Below are 19,350 nucleotides of genomic sequence, written 5' to 3' on the forward strand. Positions count from 1 at the left end.
CCAGAGCATCTCAGGAGGGCAGGTGTGCCCATTGCTGCTGACATAATTTGGTAATTGCAGCTATGCCTGGAGAGGAGCAGCCCTGGGCTTGTGTGCAAACCCTAATACGGCTCTGGCAGGCAGAGCATGAGATGAGGGATTGATTTCTGTCCTCCTGCCAAAACAGAGAGGCAGAAGGTGTTGTGTTTGTTTTTGTTTTCCAAAGCAGTCTCTCCTCTGGCATCTGCAGCTTGATGATGTGGAGATCACTGCTGGTCCTCTGACGACAGCCTGTCCACCTCCACAGGGTGAGACCTGGGCAGAAGGGGAGGTGGTTAAATTGGAAGAGGCAGGAATGTACCGGGTACCACAAGGAGTATGGATGCTCCCTCACTGGAGCTTGTTCTGCTGCATTTCGTGCTGTGTTTGCTCCTACACGGGCACAGTGCTCTGCTTCGGGTGGGATGGAGCAACTCTTCATCTGCAGTACAAACCTCTGGCATGGGAATGTTGGGGTGGCATCTGACAAGTTCAGAACACCGTCTTCCTCAAAACACCCAATGTAAAACATTGTTCAGGTTTGCCCAAAAATCATCTTGTCCTTTTGGGAAGCTATGTGATTTCCAGAGGGCATGTGCAAGAGCTGACCAGGGCTTCATGATGAAAGGGAGCCTTGGAAAGTGCAAACGTGGGAAGCTGCTGTTCTGCTTAGAGAAGAAGAAACCTAATCATGTGCAGGTTTTATCATCTCCTGTTCCTCAGCCTTATTGTGTTAGCACTAAAGACTGGTGCTAGATCACTTTTAATGTGTGTTGCTACACGAGCCATCTATCTGCAGCATGCACAGGGCTGTGGGGAGCTGCCCTGGGAAGCTGGAACATTTGCTCCCAAATCTGCTTCAGAAAAGGAGAGAAAACCCAAATTATCCCATGGTCACAATTCCTGGGTGGCCCCTGTATTAATTTAATGAGGGATTGGGATTTGTGCCTGCCCATTAAGGTGTAGGGCTGAGCATGAGAGGCAGGGCAGCTCTGCAGGAGAGGAGGATTGTCCTTGCAGAAAACTGCTCTGAGCCCAGGGTGTTTTTGCCAAAAACCCGACACCAGTTCCAGTGCCGGGGGGGACTGTGATTTCACACATCAGTGAGGCTCTCACACATCACTCCTCGAATAACGAGGTTGATTTTTTTGTTGTTTTTTCCTTGCTCTCCAAGACTGGGAGAAAAAAAAATGCAGGAGGTGAATTTAATCCTCGGGTTGGCATCTGTGGGTGTCTGGATATTTATATGGCTCTGGCTGTGGCAGTGTGTGTGCTCAGGGTTACCAGCTGTCCCAGAGGGTTATAATGAAGATTAACTCTGCAAAAGCCATTTAAAATTTAATAATTGCATAAAATACTTATGCTGGCCATTCTCATGCAAACGAAAGCAAGAGCAAGTCCACTCTGTGGGTCCCTGATGTAACATCCTGTGGTGGTGGGCAGAAGCTCAGATGGGTCCCAGGAGGGTTGGACCAAGTTGCTGTTACAGGGGTGACTTCCACATAATGTATTGGGAAAGGAGGTCTTGTGCTGATTCTCAAGTTCCCAGGTTGGAAACATGTTCATAACTGCATGTGGCTGATCACAGACCTCTCTCCACCGCCTGGTTTGGGTATTTTCCGGATAGCTTGTAGGAAATGATTGTTAGAAGTCCCCTTCTGCCTTGCACGATTTTAGGTTTTGCCTTTAAAAAAAAAACAAAAACAAACTCCAAACATACCATTTTGTGGTTTGTTGCCCTAACAGCTCTTGCTAAGGATATGAATCACTGGCTCCTGAGAAGGTCTGATAGCAGCCCTCTACTCCATGGTTGGGAAAACTACCCTATCACTAAAAAGTCTTTGTGAGTGTGTCCTTTCTTTCTGTCTGACAAAGGTTCTTGTTAGTCATGGAAAGGTTTGGGCTGGAAGGGACCTCCAGAGATCAGGTGGTTCCTACCCCCCTGCTGTGGGCAGGGATGCCAACCCCTAGACCATGTTGCTCAGACCCCATCCGACCTGGCCTTGAACCTGCCCAGGGATGGGGCAGCCACAGCTTCTCTGGGCAAACTGTGCCAGGGCCTCACCACCCTCACAGGGAAGAATTTCTTCTGAATCTCCGATCTAACCCTTCCCTCTTTCAGTTTTAGGCCATTCCTTCTTTCCTCCTTGTCCTGTCACTACACACCCATGTTCAAGGTCCCTCTCCAGCTACTGGCAGGCTGCAGTAAGGTCACCCCGGAGCCTTCTCTTCTCTAGACTGAACAAATGCTCTTCTTAGGAAAGGTGCTTCTCTGACAATTCTCTGACAATTTTTGTGGCCTTCTCTGGACCTGATTTAAAGGTCCACGTCCTTTTTATGTTAGGGACCCCAGAGCTGGACGCAGCACACCAGCACCTCCAAGTCCTTGGCAGAGCTGCTCTCAGCCCCTTCATCCTCCAGCCTGTGCCAATAACTGGTGATTGTCCTGACCCAGGTGCAGGACCTGGCACATCTTCAAACTTCCTCATTTAGGACCTGAAGTGTATTTTGAGTGGCAGGGGGAGGAACTGAGTTTCCAATAACCTTCCCTTTTCGGCAGCGGTTGGTGGAATTTTTGCTTTTTGGAAAGGTGTGTTGTGCACTTGGGATTTCTGAGTCCTGGTTTGGCTGAGCTGTGGTATCTTGTCAGCTGGAGAGTGGATGTGCCGCATCCTGGCTTGCTTGTACAGGCTCTCAGTGTGTGCTCAGACATAAAAATAGGCTGCTGTGGCTGTGTTTCACATGAGTCAGGAGGATATTTGGAGAAGGGAGGTGGGCTGAGCTCAGGAGCAGAGCTGGCTTTGCAGTGATTTGGAGCTTTTATCTGGGTGCAGGGGAGGGTTGGGCTGCATCACTGTGGTTTTTCTGTCTGACTTATGTGTGCCCTTGGGCTGTGCTCTGTCTGTGGTGCTTCATCCAGCCTGCCTGTCACAGTCAGGATTTGTCACAGCATGTGGTGCACAGATTAATACTGCCCATCTCTGGAATACCTCTGTCAGCTTGTAGGTGGCGGAAGCTCCAGGTGCTCCGGCTCAGATTGATACTGAGGTGGTGGAGGTCAGTTCCCCCAGCTGTCATGAGTGAACTGGTGGGACCTGCCCCTGGTGATGAAGAGCTGGAGCATGGAGTCTCCTGAAATCCAGCCTTTCATGAAGCTGTCTCTGGAACCCTGGGCTGATGAGCTGCTCTCTCCATGAGACTGTGTATGCCATAGGTCCTGGGAGATCTCCTGAGCTTTCCTTCCCAGCTGTATAAGGCACCTATAAGACCTGAACTGATGTTGTGTTAATCCTTTTTTATGCCCTTTGTCCCTTCAGTACTAATGGGGTGAAAGGACACGTGGCTTGGGGGCTCTCTGAGCATGAGGTTTCCCCTTAAAGGTGGCATTTTCTTAAGGAGCACTCTTGTGAAAAACACCAAATGTTGTTTGACTTGAGCTCTGAGAACAAAAACAATGACATCTCATTTGTGAGAGGGTGGGGAGAGGAAGGAGCCTCAGCACCTCTGTGGCTGTGGTTTGAGCATCTGCTGCTAGGTGCTGGGGTGTCACCTTGGTGGGGCAGCTCTTCCTCTGCTCTCAAGTTTGCTTGAAGATGTGAAAAAAAAATGGCAGAGAAGAGAAATGGTGCCTTGCAGGTGCTGTATGTGAGCGTGCCAGCACTGCTGGTCACAGTCCCACACCGCACTGGCTCCTTGCCCTGCTTGAGGCCAAATGATGCTGAAGAACTGGGTCTGTGTCCAACCTGCAAATAGCACGGCTTGGGAGACCAGTGAGGCTTGTCCAGAACAAGGCATTAAAGCTCAGCCAAGTCCCAAGTGCGTGTTTGATGACCACCTTGGTGACGTAGAAGGACTGATTGCTCTGTCTACATCAAACTATACTGCAGTGAGGCGGGGCACATCTGAAGGAGCAGGAAATGAGTGAGAAAAATCTTGAACCAGATTCAAAACAAGCAAGTGGAAGTCACTGAATAAACTGAAATCGTGTTTATGGGGAACATGAGACAGGTGAGCAGTGTCCAGAGAAGGGCAATGGAGCAGGTGTGAAGGGGCTGGAGCTCAAGTCTGAGGAGGAGTGGCTGAGGGAGATAGGGGAGTTTAGCCTGGAGAAAAGGAGGCTCAGGGGGGATCTTATCCTTCTCTACAGCTGCCTGACAGAAGGTTGTAGAGAACTGGGGCCCTGCCTCTCCAGAAAAGTCCTCCCTTCAGCTCAGCATCTTTGTAGATGAGCTGGACTTTTCTTTGCTTGTGCCACTCTGGATGCATTTGTCCATTTCCAGACTTGTCTCCTTTTGTCCCAGTTTCGCCTGGCTGTAGGTGGGCCTGGTTGTGCTTGTGTTCCCATGTGTGTACATACTCCCTTGGGCTTCTCACTGGCCTGTGCACAACATCTTGGCCTTGTCCTGGCGTGAAGGAGTGCTCATCACCACCTTAAAATAATAGGGGGCTACATGGTGTAGCCCAGCACAGCATTTAGAGACTTGCAGTGTTAAGATAATGGCAACTGAAATGCCACCTGCTCAGGTACCTGAGACACGTATGGATGTCCTGGATCCTTCAGATCTGTCCTTGCCTCTTCTGGGCTGACCATGGAAAACACAGCTCAGCCAGATGCAGCTGTGGGCATTCCTCTTCAATTCCACTGTCTGAGGCATGAGCAGAGCTGGGTGATCAGTGGTGATGGTTCCTGACATCATGATGGAGGGGGGTGGTGGTGGTGTCTCCCACTTCAGCAGCAGGATGGTGACAGCTCTCCCAGGCTGTTCCTGTGGCCTGTGGTAAAAAGAAGGACGATTCAGACTGTGGCAAGCTTGGAGCAGCTTTAGCATAGCACCAATGTGGCTGTGACCAGCCTCACATGGGAAGCATGAAACAGGTGGGTTAAAGCACCATCTCTGCTGAGTTTGGCCATTTTACTTGGGATTGCTGCGGTCTGGGTGTCTTTGAGCACCATCTCCAGCCCTGGTGTGCAGTTGAGCGTGGTGGGAGCAGGTCCACATGGTTCAGGGAGAGGGAGAAGATCCAGGGCCTATGGTGGAGCTGTGATTTTTGCTCCACGCGCTGTGGTAGGCACCTTCCCATCCCAACAGGATGCTCCAGCAGTCTTAGTGCTCAGCAAAGCAACTTGTAGGACTTCTGGAAACATGGAAGTAGTAGGATGGTAAGCTTATTACAAGCATTACCATTTTATTTTAGTGTGAGCAGTAATACTTGGTGGCATGCAGCCGCAGCTTGTCATGTAATGGGTTTAATCTTATTTTTTAAGAACAGAGGGAGCAGTGTTTTTCTTACTGACTGGAGCCAAATCTGCACTCTCGACTGCATCTCTTCATATCTCTCTGGGGTTTTGTTTGCACAATATTGTAGTGGATGTAGTGAACATATGGGCCTTAAATTCATTTAATAGTTGCAAGAAAATGAGTTTAAGGTTCTTATAGTATTAAGGTAGACATTTCCAAATTCATTTTTAATGGAACATTTGTTCTCCAAAGATTATTACGCGCCATTAAGTCCTCTGCTGCCTGGTGTGTTCTCGTGCCCTGGGATGTTATTGCCAAGGGATATAAACATGTTTATGGGCCCAATTTATTGAATGGTGAGATTAAGTATACTAAACTTGAAAATGTCAGTAGGAGCATGAGCGCTTTGTCATAAATCCTGAGCGAGAACATTTGGACATAAATGTCGTGCTGCCGCATAAAACCGGTGCAAATCAAGCTGCGAGCAGCTGCAAACTTCTCTCACCAGTACAGCAGTTGTAAACACTGGGATTTGTCAGCATTAAATACGTACATGGGACCAGGTAGTATATGGGTTTTTCCTTTTCTGGGCTGACTAGATGTGCCACACAGGGGTCATAAACCAGCAGATTATGTTTTAATCCTTCTGTGTGTCTGGTGTGCGTGGGAGTGGGTGTGGGCAAGGCTCCGACCCAGCCATAACTCATTGTCTCACTGCAGGGCAGCACTGGCAGGGGGACCTGGTGCTGCTCATTTGATGTGTGTGTGTGTACATAAAAAATAGGCAGCATTCTCTCTCTCTCTGTGGGTGTATATATCAACCTAGCAAAAAATAATTGCTGAATATGAGAGTAAAGAAGCTCTGCAAGATTTATACAGTGAGATAATGACTTAAATACTCTCTATATATACCTATATATATCTCTGTAACTTGCATAAGTTGTTATCCATATATATATCTATATATGGATATATACAGTACCAGACATGCTCATCCCTCTCTGCATTGCTGTCATTACCTTGGTGCACAAGCCTTGCAGAGCTTTTTCTGCCCTTGTATTCACAGATTTTTACTTTTTTTTAATCTCCTGGACTGAGTGATAAAATCAAACAGTGCTGCATAAATCTGGCATTTTGCTGCTTTTATGCTAAAAGCACTTGGATTTGCTGCTTTAAAGGACCTGACTTGAAACCCGAGTTGTCTTTTGGGCTTCGTAACAACCCAGGAATGTGATATCAGAAGGCACAAGGGCCTGGCTACCAGCGTGGTCTGGGCTGCCTGTCCTGGACAGCCAACCTGGATGCAAACTCATGGATGGAGAGGAATTTGGGATTTACCTGGAAGCACACAGCTCAGTCCCTTGAGCTGAGGGCCACTGGGTTTTCATCTGAGTAATGGGAAGCATTAACAAAACCAGGCTTAATTCCTGTTACACTGTCATAGTGCGATGGGTACCAGCATCTAATGATCTGAGTCACATTAATAACTCCCGAATAAACCCCAGTAGCAGGTTCACAGCCTTTTCTCCATAGTTAGAACCAAGCCCTGTGGTTGGCTTGGGTTTTTTTGGGTGGGCTGCATCCCCCATGCTGGGCAGGTGAGCCAAGGTTTTATGGTAGGAGAAGTCCTGGCTCTCACAACTCCATGTGAGATGGTACAAGCACGTGTCTGTAAACAGCTGGGGAGGGAGGTGTGGTGGTTGTGGTGGGAGGAGGGTGGGGAAGTACCAAATGTGGTTTGCAATTTGGTGTTCCTGATTTAGAGCAGGTTTAGCACTGTCTGTGGATGCTCCAAGAACTGTGGGCTCATGGCTGTGTTATCTAGTTTGGAAGTGAAAACTAAAGTGTATATATAGCAGATTTGATAAGCTTTCCTTAAGTGAGAAGAGGTTTGGTCAAAAATATCTTAGTGAAGCTTTATATGTTTTTATATACTTCTTTTTATATAAGCATATATATATGTAAAATACCTATGTTATATATAGAGATATACAGAAGTATGAATAATATATACACAGATATACACAAACACATATAAAAATATATCAGGCTGAATAGATACTTTATACGTGTGTGTATATTGTATTGGGTTTGTATGGTCAGGTTTTGGTAGCAGGGGGCTACAGGGGTGGCTTCTCTGAGAAGCTTCCAGAAGCTTCCCCCATGTCCAAGAGAGCCAATGCCAGCCAGCTCCAGGACGGGCCCACCACTGTCCAAGGCTGAGCCCATCAGGGAGGGTGGGAGTGCCTCTGGGACAAAAGATTTAAAAAGAGGAGCAAAAAAACCTGTTCAGCCAGTAGAGAGAGGAGTGAGAACATGTGAGAGATTTAAAAAGAGGAGCAAAAAAACCTGTTCACTTCAGCCAGTAGAGAGAGGAGTGAGAACATGTGAGAGCAGCAGCTCTGCAGACACCAGGGTCAGTGAAAAAGGAGGGGGAGAGAGGAAGCCACGTGGGAGCAGGTTTGCTGGCAGGACCTGTGGATGGGAGCCGTGCTGGAGCAAGGGAAGAGTGTGAGGATTCCTCCCTCTGAGGAGAAGGGAGCAGCAGAGACAATGTGTGATGGACTGACCGCAAATCCCATTTTCTGTCCCCCTGCACTGCTGAGGGGAGGAGGGAAAGAATTCAGGAGTGAAGTTAAACCTGGGAAAAAAGGAGAGGTGGGTGGAAAGGGATTTAGTTTTTACTTCTCCTTACCCTATTCTGCTTTGATTAGCAAAAAGTCAAACTGATTTCCCCAAGCTGAGTCTGGTTTGCTAATGAAAGTCACTGGTGAGGGATCTCTCCCTACCTGTTTCTCAACCCATGAGTCTTTTGTTATATTTTGTTATATTTTCTGTCCCCTTCCTAGCTGAGGAGGGCAGGTATAGAACAGCTTTGGTGGGCACCTGGTGTCTAGACCATACACATATATGTACACATATCTTTATAAAATATTTATGTAATACGTAGTGAGATATAAAGATGTGTACCATATATCCGTGTGTATATACACATGCACATATATAAAAAAGGATATCTATATCAGTCTGTATAATTTTTATAGGGTTTTTTTGTGTGTATACATTTTGCTGTATCAGAGCTGTGAACTGAAGGTGCAGTTGGAAGGGTTGAGCTAAACTGCATTAGAAATTGTTAACTTTTAGGCCAGCTGGAAAGACCCTGACTATGATATTCTTCTGTAAGCAGCTATTTTTGCTGTTGTGCCTGCAGGAAGTGCTCCCTGTAGCCACAGGGGAAACCCAAGGTGTGGTTATCTCTCTGGAAAAAGTGAGTTTCTCTTTGCGGCTCACCGATGCTGACCCTTCATGTTGCTGTTTGAAGCAGGGTGTTGCTCAGCTTGATAAAACGGGGTTAATTAGTTATTTTGGAGGAGATACAGCTTTATTTGAATCTTTAACTCCTGACCTGTAGGAGGCTCAAGGATAAGTGTGCTGTTTGCATTGCTCCCTGACCTACACAGAGAAAACCCTCACTGTCTTGAGCCAGGATGTCTCAAATGCTTTTCTGGGGGAAACTGCCTTTTTGCTCTCTGGTTTCCTACCAGATCTTCCATTCACCCAGTGCTCACCTGGTGCAGTGTCTCCCACCCCATGACTGAGTCATCCCACCAGTCTGCACTGGAAATGGCTCTGATTGCAATCCTAGCTGCTTGTTATGGAAATACTCATCTTTATAGAGGTGCTTTGGTGACTCACCTCCTAATCCAGCTCTTTTTCAAGGCAGTGGCTTCGATGCAGGCATGTGGGTGAGCGTGTGCTCTTCTGCCCTGTTCCTGCAGCTGTGTGGTAGATGAGTACCCAGGGTCTTCCTGTGCTAAAGAGTGCAGGAAATTTTACAGTTAAATTATTGATTTTAGAGTGTGTTGGATTAACTGATGGGGTCTGTCACCCTTTACATGCATAGCAGCTGTTGACCATATTATGAGTGCTGCTTCTCTGCAACCTGGACTCATCAAGGTCTTAAAATAATCATAACAACAACAAAATCTCAAAGACCTACCCAAAAAAAGCAAAGTGTGGCCATTTGGGGATGAGAGAAGCTTTGCTAGAGCTGATGTCTGCAGACCTCCCTGCCTCACCTGTGGTTTCTCTGCCCCACAGGCATCGACATCCTCAAGCTGGTGGCAGCCCAGGTGGGGAGCCAGTGGAAGGACATTTACCAGTTCCTGTGCAACGCCAGCGAGCGGGAGGTGGCGGCTTTCTCCAACGGCTACGCGGCCGACCACGAGCGCGCCTACGCCGCCCTGCAGCACTGGACCATCCGCGGGCCCGAGGCCAGCCTGGCCCAGCTCATCAGCGCGCTCCGCCAGCACCGCCGCAACGACGTGGTGGAGAAGATCCGCGGCCTCATGGAGGACACCACGCCGGTAACGCCGGGCTGGGCTTTGGTGCAGGTCACACCCTGCGAGATGTGGTGGGATGGGATGCAGTTGTGGCCTCGAGTGCAGCTCATGGCCAAGTAGCTCCCTCTCTTCAGGGGTTTATGTTGAAGTTGTGCATTGCTTTTGAGCGAGGCTTTGCCAAGGTTTGCCTCAAATCTCAGTCAATGTTCTGATGAGCTCTAGAGTCCTATGCTTTGCACATACTGTTGAAGATCACCAGGAGGATCTGTACCTGAGCGCTTTGTGCCAGGGACATGGAGGAAAATGCATCCCTCTTTAAACTTGCTCTCAAATGCTGTGGATTTGTGAGAAGGGCCAAATATCCTTGAGCACTAAGTATTGCTTCCTCCAAGATGGTGACTGGTGGCATGGGGGAGGCCATGCATGCAGTCTTGCAAAGTTGTTCTTCTTTGGCACTTCTGGCCTTAAAACAAACTGTCCCATATTTCGGGAGAATAAATAAATTGCTGCAGAAAGTTCTGCAGTAGGTTCTTGGCCAGGTGTAAGACATAGGGAGGTGCTTCAGTGACCTTTGCAGATTGTTTTGGCCACTGCTGCCTTACTTGTTTCAGTTTTTGGCTCTGATAACTCGGTGGACTCCTAGAAGTGTTTGAAAGGTGATGAGTGGGGCTTTTTCTGAACGTAGAAGCCAATGGGACAAGATACAGATGGAGGTGGGGGTGGCTGAGGCACAGCTCTTCCCCCTAAACTGGTTGGTGAAACATTTCCCATTGTCTTAGCAGTGACCCAGACCCAAAGAGGAGTAGGTGGGTGCTTGCAGACCTCTCTGGGCTCTTGGTGGGGACCTGGCAAGGTGGACCTTCACTTAGAGGAGAGCTTACGAAGCAGAGCGTTTGTCAGGGCAGGGGATTCCCAAATCCTGCTTTGACCATCACAAACTTTCCCCTATACATGGGACTGTGATCCCTTCACTGTGTTGCATATCTTAAATTACTTTGTTTGATCCCTTCACTGTGTCACATAAATTATTTTGTTTAGTGTATGAAACACCTTGTTCCCTTGTGACTATTGTGTGAAATCAGAAGTTGGGATGTGTTGGCAGGAGCCCTGGGCTTGTGTTTCCAAGACCCTGAGTCAGTTGTGTGCTGAGCTTCCTGCCCACATCTTGGATAGGCTGGCTTTGCCAGCTGCCTGATCTCTCCTGCTCAGTTGCTGGTTTTTACCTTTCACCTCCCAGTAGCTAAGCAGCATGTGGCCTTCTCATTGATGGAAAAAATATAATTAAAAACCCAAGACAAAGCTATGTTTAGGGAGAGAAGAGAGGGAGAGAAAATTGCCATTTTGCACATGTGAATTAAAGTTCCTGGCATGTGCAGTGTCCCAGAAGGACATGTTGTCCTCTTGCTCTCCTGGAGCAGGTAGTAACCTCCGTCCTTGTAGTTACTGCTTTGACTTTGAATACTGTGACAAAGCTCTGGGCAAGGACATTTGATAAAACACAGGGCTTGTTCCTCAGCACGACGCATAATTGCATAATTAACAGACTTGGGCTGTGCAGTGCTGAATGCCCCTGGCTCTTTTGGCCAAGACCATCAGGTTGTGCTTATCAAACAGCACAGAAATGCAGGTGGTGGCTCCAGGAGCAGGGTTTATGGGGTGACCTGTCAGAGTGGAGGACTCCCAATGATGCAGTAACCACAAGCTGTGCCCATAACTCTGAAAATACAGCGAGCAGATGCTCCAGAGAATGAGCAAACCCAAATCTCAGGGATAACTGTATGCAAGTCTCCTGAATTTCCCAACCAGCTTTCCTGTGTCTCTTTGTTTTTTAAAACAGTGTGTTGTCTTCTCCAGTATCCAGCATGCACACCTGGATCCTTGGGTGGTTCCCCATCAGTTTCACTTGTTTTTCTAGAAATGGGTAAAACTGGGTTGTTGATCTTTTGAGCAGGTGTCTCGAGTCCACATAAGAAATTTGGCTTATTTCAGCAAAGGAGCTGTTTTTTAACAAATTCACCTGAAGTAAAGAAATTCAGCCAAATTAAATTTAATAAAGAAATAGATTTTATTCCGCAGCTGAAAGATCGGTCACACAGAAAGCCACGATGGGAAAAAGGTCAGCCCCGAGCCCAGGATCGGAGCTGGGTGAACACAGATCTGACCTCTCTATCGTGTCAGATCCCCAAGTTCACAAATGTTGCTTGGCTGGTTCCTTCTTACACAGTTCTTGGGCAGAGTCCGAATTAATTCTATTCTTCTCGCAGTTTAGCATATTCATGATGTTTTCTTGTCCCGAAGTTGGACTGCACAAAGCGTTTCCTGGGTCTGATGAATTGTCCATCTTGGATGATGAATGGTCCATCTCTGATTCCTGGAACAGTTATTCTTAGTTCCCGGAATGGGATACTCCTTTAACGACTCCGAGATGTTAATCAGTTTCATCAGGTGTGGTGTTAATAGCTCCAAATAAGGTCTACCTCCACCCCGAGATAGATTCTTTCGTATGCTGATTAGTTCCTGGCCATATTGTCTTCTCTGCTGCTGCCAAGGCTTGCGAAATTTTCTCAGTCCCCGGCCTGGGGTTTGGGCTTAGGCGTTTTATTTGTACAATTAATATATACATTTATGTACACAAGCACGAATTACCAATTTCATTTATAACACACCCAAGCTATCACATCCTCTTTAAAAAATTGGGCTTTTTGAGATGAGCATCCCTCATGATCAACCTTAGGAGTTGGACATTCTCCTGCCTTTGAGATTGTGGAGCTGTGTGTGGGCTGTCACAGCCTGGCAGCAGCCCAGGGTACAGATACAGCACGACAGCACACTGTGTTTCTGTGAGGTGCTACCTACTGGAACCTGTCTGCCTCTTCTCCCTCAGCTGGCTCCTGCACTGTTGATGTGGGTGGTGATACAATGGCCCTGCAGCGGATGCGGAAGGCAGCTTGTGCATGGGAGACCAAATCCCCAGAGAATTGTGCTGGTGGCTCATCATCATCACAGCAGCCCAGGAAGCCTAAGAGCTCAATGCCAAGAGCAGGCATGGAGGTCGATCTTCGGGAGTTTTCTTAATCTGCTGGTTGGAAAGCCTTTAATTAGCACTAATTGAGGTTTGACTCTGGGTGATTGGTCTATCCAAACGCAGACAAATTGTGGCAGTTTCTCTCTGCACCAAAGTGGTTTGATCCAGAGGAGCAGGTCACCCTGTTGGTGGTGAGTGGGTCTGTGCTCTCCAGCCCTGCAGAAGGAGTCTTTCAAAAAAACCCAAAACCCAGCAAAAAAGAATAAAAGAGGTTTTGGTGCTGTGGAGGGAGTGAGGACTCTCATAAGCAATGCAAATGCACGCATCCTCCCTGCAGCTGTTGCCCAGAGAGGTTGTGGATGTCTCATCCCTGGAAGTGTTCAAGGCCAAGTTGGAGAGGGCTTGGAGCAACCTGGTCCAGGGGAAGGTGTCCCTGTCTTATGGCAGGGGGTTGGAACAAGATGAGCTCTAAGATCCCTTCCAACCCAAACCATTTTGTGAGTCCAAGTAACAGCATGATGCCCTTAGGGTGACTGGAGCCGACAGCAAGTCTCCAACGCATGCTGGTGTGTCCTACATGAGCCCAGGAGGGATGGATGCAGGAGGGCTATGCTGTCTGGGATGCCTTTGGCTCTGCCCAGCATCCCTGGGTGCAAAATGGAGTTTCCCTATCTCTCCCCATGATCCGTATGTCATAAGAAAGCACTGACATCTGCAAGTCATGGGTAAAAATTGTTACTGAACGCTGTAGCTCTCAGATGGCAAATTAGTACCCTAAACACATCCCATCCCACCCACTATTGCATCCTTGTCCTAAATCCTTTATCTGGTGTCTGCCTTCATCTTGTAAAACCTGTGGAGGCAAAGCTGCTCTCTCCTGTAGTGCCCGGTTCCTTTGGCAGCCTTTTGTGCTCCCAAATCCAAATATTTACAACCCCAGATAGGAATAGAGGAATTACTGGGAGTCTCTGGAGCATTACGGCACGAGGCAGGAACATTTTCCTTCAGGTGAAGAAAAGCTCTGCTGCAGACTTGCCTGCTTTTTTAGCTGTGGGAGATTATGCTGGTTTTGCATGGCGCTGGATGAATTTAGGTTAAACCGGGATTAGCCCTCTGAATCATTTTGCTTGGGGTTTTTTGGAGCTGAGCCAGAAAATACAGCAAGTGCAGAAGCTGTGGGAAGGTTTTTGGAGATGCATTTAGCTCACAGGGCTCCTGTTAAAGCCTGTCCCTAGCATGTTTGTTGGACTCAAGGTTTGCAAAATCTGTCCCCTCGCAGGCAGGTTTGCCAGGCAGCAGCAAGCCTAGGCACTACTTAGCAAGCATAGGCACATCGCAAACTAGTGGTGCTGACAACAAAAGTAGGAGGAAGAGAGGGGAATAAGGGAGAGGTTTCTACCCCTGCCATCCCAGAAAACTTCAGTTCTCCATTTTGGGGGTTAAAATCAGAAAAAAACCAGTATCCACTAGGTAATGAGATTTTTTTTTTTTTGGTGCATAACAGCATTTTGCAGCTACCAAGGCGCTCTGCACTCACCTGGGGTGGCCTGGGGTGGAGCTGGCACAGCCAGGCCGTATTGGCTCCCCTGAGTTTCCTGCTGTGAGCAGTGCTTTAAGCTCTTATCGTTTTATTTATGGCTCTGCTGGCCTCGGCTGAATTATTTCAGGGGCTGGATGGAAGGAAGCAGACAGCCTCTCTCAGGGCATTCAGCAGCGCAGCCTCAGCAAAGCTGAAAGAAAGCACAAAACATGAATAAGGGAGATGGTGAAAGTGGAGAGGGGGAGGCTGCAGCCCCGAGCCCAGCAAGGTTTAATTTTGTGGCTAATTTCATGCTGCAGATAATCCCATGAGTCAGCAGATGTGTCAGACCTGGGGCTGGTGCAAGGTTAAGATGTGGGGTTTGGGGTATTTCAGAGGAGAAGAGGATGTGAAAGCAGCCCCGTGTCCAGGCACGTGGCTGTGGCAGTGCCTTGTGGCTCCGTTTCTTGCTCTTTCACAGGTCAGAACCCTCAGAGGGGGGAGGGAAGAGGCTGGAGCAGCATTCCTCAGACCTGGCCCCTGTCAGCTCCAACCCATCCCCTTCACTTCCTCTTCTGGCAGTGCAGGACTGGGCTGGGCCCAGTAATTAGGAATTAAGTTTGTGCTGCGTTCACGTGTCAGCAGTGGAGTGAGGGTAAAGCGGTTGGATGGATTTCCTAGCCGGAGGGGGCTGCGGTCTGAGGGCTGGGAAGTGCCCAGGCAGCCAGAAAAATAATAAAATTGCTTTCTGGATTTGCATCAGGTTTCACTTGAGGCCCAAAGTTGTAGGGTGAAGTGGCCAGAGCCCTGTGGAAGGCGTAGGGCTGGTTGGATTTTGCTGGAGTGGGCATTGCTCCAGGTTTGCTCTAAGCCATGACTTAATTTTCAGCAGACTGAGGTTGGGTTTGAACTATGCCGGGGAACGTGCAATAAACAAAATGTAATCATTCATAAAGTAATGCAAAGAGAAACAATGTAAACTTTATATATGCAAGATACTTGAGGTTTCCCTGCTGTGGTGGCCACATCTCCTGGGGTCTCTGTGTTTGCAGTGTAATGGGTTTGGGAGCACAAGAGGAAACTAGAAGATGGTTTCTTCTACTAGTCAAACTCAGTATCGACTAACTCAGACTGTAATTGGGTTTGGAAACTCCTCATCAGGGCTTCGTCACCTCTTCATTATGGTTTGAGTTAAAGAGTGAGTGGGCAAATTCATAGAAAGGGCTCTCCCGGACTCTGCTTGGAGAAGCACTCAGCCCACAGACAGCCAGGGCAGGGCTTGCTGGGGAAGAGCTGCTTCCTCTGTGGGTGGCTGGAGTTTTGGTTGTGGCATCTAACCCCCCCCGCCCAGAGCCAGCATTTCCCATCCCGAGTTGTGTGAGGCTTGACTTGAGTAGCTCTTCCCCAGGGTTGCATGGTGGTGAGGGAGGAGGCTCCACCACAGAGGTGGCTCAAGCATTCTGAAAACACACAGGTGAGGTGAAGGGCACAGAGAGGAAATTTGGACTTTCCCACCCCAGCATCCTCTGGCCTTCCCATCCTGGCAGAGGACATGCCTCCTGCTCTGCAGTACCACACACCATCACTGCCCCTCTCCAACACCTCCGTGCGAGCTCATGACCCTGCCAGTGGTGTTTTACCTGCCAGGGTCTGTCTGCCCTCAAGGTGGATCCCAAACACCCTGTGCACCATGAAGCTGCTGATCCAAAGGGATCCTCCCTGTGCCTGTGGGGTTCACAGCAAAAGCATCCCACACCAGCACCACTCTGTGCCTGGAGCATCACCTGTGCCGGGCTGCTGCCCAGCCCACCCTGCTTCACGTGCCGGGGTTTTTCTTCCTGCATTCCCTATGGAGGCATCGCAGACCTGGGAATAAGGGCTGGTGTCAGCCGAGTGTCATCTTCTGGCAGGGAATCTGGGAAGTGGCTGCCTCGGTTCTAAATTTATCCCCCCCACATCCCGGAGGGTGCACAGCCACCCTCAGCAGCAGCCAACCTGCCACTCGCTTTTGTTCCCGCCTGGTTGCGGCAGGAGGAATTGCTGGGAAGCATCGCCTGAGGGAAGGGTGTTTTTTAGTGCTTACTGCTGCTCCTTCCTAATATTAGCACAGCAGCTGCAGTTTCTGTTTGTCTGAGCTGAGCTTTTATTGCAGTACTGTAAAACGGAGGCAGCTAATGGGACCAACCCATTCAAACAGAGCTGCTGAGAGCAGCTGTGAAAGAAAACAAAGCCAAGCCTATGTCTTCTCCTGCCCCCATCCCCTTTTGCCCCCTTTTCTTCCTTGTAGGAAGGACCTTCAGACACCCTGAGCTGCCTAGAGCACCTTCCCAACATTGGTATCCAAGAGGATGCTGGTGCTTGAACCGCAGTCTAAAGGGCTGCAAGTACACAGGAGCTTTTAGGACTTTTTAATTAATATTTTTTTGTCATTGAAAATCTCTTGATGCAGTGCTCAAAAAACAAACAAAACTTAAAAAAAATACCTGGCAGAGCACCTCTGATGGTTGTAGGAGGCTGCTGATATTACAAAGCCACTGCAGTGCCTTTGGTTTCCATTCTGGACTGCATCTAACAGCGTCCCCCGTGTCTCTCTGTGCAGGTGCAGATGCAGCCCCAGTGGCAAGTGCAGGAGCCCAGCAACGAGGATGTAAAGGTGAGAAATCCCATGGCTCTGGAAAGGCAAAAGGGTTGCAAGAGGGTTTCTTGTGGGCTTTTTTCCCAGCCAGAGCGTGGTTTCACTCAATCACCACCGTTCACAAAAATAGGAATGGCCAAGATGGTTTCAAGGCAGTGAGTCATAGGCTGTGAATAGTGTGTTTTTACACCTATTCCGCAGGCTTCACCTCCCAGCAACCTTTTGCATTCCCTGGTCTTTCAAAGCCCTGATTCCCAGTTGATTTCTTCCCGTGGTTTAAACATTAACACGCATCCAAGCATTCTGTTTGCTTTGCCTCAAGCTTGCAACTGTTCAGCTATTTGGAAAGCTTTGGGCTCCCGGGGGGGCTACAATCAAATAACCTCGGGTGATTTTGTCTTTCCTAGCGTGTTTTAGCAGCTGTTTAATTAAACTCGAAATGAGTTGGTTCTGGGAGGACAGAGCTGGGGCAGCTGTCAGCTCCCTGCCCTCCCTTGGCCAATTGCTGCTCAGTCATCAGGCTCTTTTTTGTGAATTGGTTAGGTGGGTTTGTGGTTGGATATTAGGTAGATGAGCTGCACAAGGGAAAACTAACCCCTAAAGCCTGTGTTATTTTAAAAGGGCATATCAGAGCATATTACAATTTGGAAAGTGGCCAGCTGCTGTACTGGTCCTTCCCTTGATATTCTCCCTTAATGGCCATAGCTGATTCTCCATGATGACCTGTACTGGAAAGGGAGTTTCAGAGGAGAAGGCAGATTCTTTTAATTAAAAATTAAAGCTGACTTTTATTTTTAACATGCCTATTGCATCATGCACTGAGCTAGAACAAATCCTCCCCTGTTTATTTTCAATGAGTGGAGAAAAAAAACCCCTTTTATTCTACCAGGAACAGGCTTCAATGTTAATTTAATGTGAACTAATGGGCGCCCCAGCAGACATGTGATTTGTGGGTGGCGAATTCCTTGACACGGATGAGGAATGTTCAGGCACATCCATGCTGGCGTGGAGGTGGCTCAGCAGCTCCCTTTCCCACAGCCTTTAATCCCAATTTTGCATTTTATTTCTGGGTTGTAGGCAAAAGCCTGTTAGGAATAGCCTGATCTTTCCTCTATACAAGGAGAAAACAGGGTTGTGAAATGCTGTTGGGAGAGGGGATTGCATGTGGACAGGGCTTGCAGTTCTTTTCCCTGGCAGGTCAAGCAGGGACACAGGGTTTGGGAAAAAGGTTAAATATTGGATGGCCCTTAAAGCAACCTGGTTAGAGGGACCTGGTGACCTGCAGAGGTGCCCAAGCTGCTAGCCAGGGATGTGAGGATGCTGGCCCAGGCGACTCATCTCTGCAGGGAACAGGAAGTAGAAATGCTCTGCTTGAGATTTGCACCCTGAGGGGAATGTTGAGAGATAGAGGAGGATAGATAATGTTGGCTGCTGCCATGGAAGTAGGGAGGAGTTTCAAGAAGAAACATGCAGAGCACAGTCAAATTAGGAGGCAGGTTCACACCAGCACCCAAATAATAGAATCATAGAATTGTTAAGGTTGGAAATGACATTTAAGATCATCAAGTCAAATCCTTAACCCAGCACTGCCAAGTCCACCACTAAACCATGTCCCCAACGGCCACATCCACATGTTTTTTTAATGCCTCCAGGGATGGTGATTTCACCACTTCCCTGGACAGCCTGTTGCAATTCCTGACCACTCTTTTGGTGAATAAATTTTTCCTAATACCCAGTCTAAACCTCCCCTGGCACAACTATTTCATCTTGTCCTGTCACTTGTCAAATGGTGCTGCTTCCCAGCAGTGCTTTCTGCTCCTGATGTCTTTGAAGCTGTGGAGCTGAACGTTTGCCCTTGGCTCACATTAGGACAGGAAAAAGCAAAGGCACTTGGGTGACACTGTGGTCAGTGCCAGCTCCTGCCTGTCCTTCCTTGCTCTGAAGTTGGAGTCTGGTGGGGTGGACTTCTCCATCAGGCTTTAATGGAGTGCTCCCAGGAGCAAGGGTGACATGGGGCAAACAAATCATTAATTTGAAGTGTAGCTGATCAGTGGAGCTGGTCAGAGCCATATGCTGCACTGGAGATCCCTGAAGGATCTCACAGCCCCTCACCCTGCTGCCTTGGCACTGGTTTGAGCTATCGAGCCAGGCTGTGCCTTGCTTTTAGCAAACAATAGGTGTGGAGCAGGTTTTGGGCATCATCACCTCTTGCCCCAAGAGCTGTGCTTTATGCTTTAATAAACTGAGTCTGAGAAGAAAAACCAAGCTAAAATGCTCTGCTGTGGTTGCATGTGCCATGCTGGTGCAGTGGTTGCTGCTACCAGGTGTGGGTTGTGTTACCCCTCCTGCCTGATGTGCCAAATGCCAGTGCTGATGCCCACCCTGGGTCATCTCCTGGGCCTGTTCTGGGCCAGCAGAACGGGTCACCTCTTGCTGAGGGTGGGCTGGGGTGTTTTGAAAGCCAGGGTGCAGGTGGGTTTGGGCGTTACTCATTGTGTAGCGTCCCCCCACGTTGATTTTCCCTCTCTCTCCTCCCCCCACAGCTGGAAGGTGACAAGCTGGCGCTGCCA

At 48.5% G+C, this 19,350-nt stretch overlaps 1 protein-coding gene across 2 annotated transcripts in view; it reads left to right on the forward strand.

Annotated features, from left to right (window-relative positions):
- TNFRSF21 (TNF receptor superfamily member 21) overlaps positions 1-19,350 on the forward strand; it is a 38,557-nt gene that overhangs the window by 16,444 nt on the left and 2,763 nt on the right. The window contains exons 4-6 of one of the 2 annotated variants that reach the window (XM_017745034.1): positions 9,360-9,625; positions 16,745-16,798; positions 19,324-19,346. In XM_017745034.1, coding sequence (XP_017600523.1) covers positions 9,360-9,625; positions 16,745-16,798; positions 19,324-19,346 — 343 coding nt within the window. The remainder of the gene's footprint in view (positions 1-9,359; positions 9,626-16,744; positions 16,799-19,323; positions 19,347-19,350) is intronic. The other variant, XM_008641821.2, reaches the window with a different exon arrangement.

Source organism: Corvus brachyrhynchos, unplaced genomic scaffold (genome assembly GCF_000691975.1).
Source record: "Corvus brachyrhynchos isolate BGI_N302 unplaced genomic scaffold, ASM69197v1 scaffold116, whole genome shotgun sequence".
NCBI classification, from domain to species: domain Eukaryota; kingdom Metazoa; phylum Chordata; class Aves; order Passeriformes; family Corvidae; genus Corvus; species Corvus brachyrhynchos.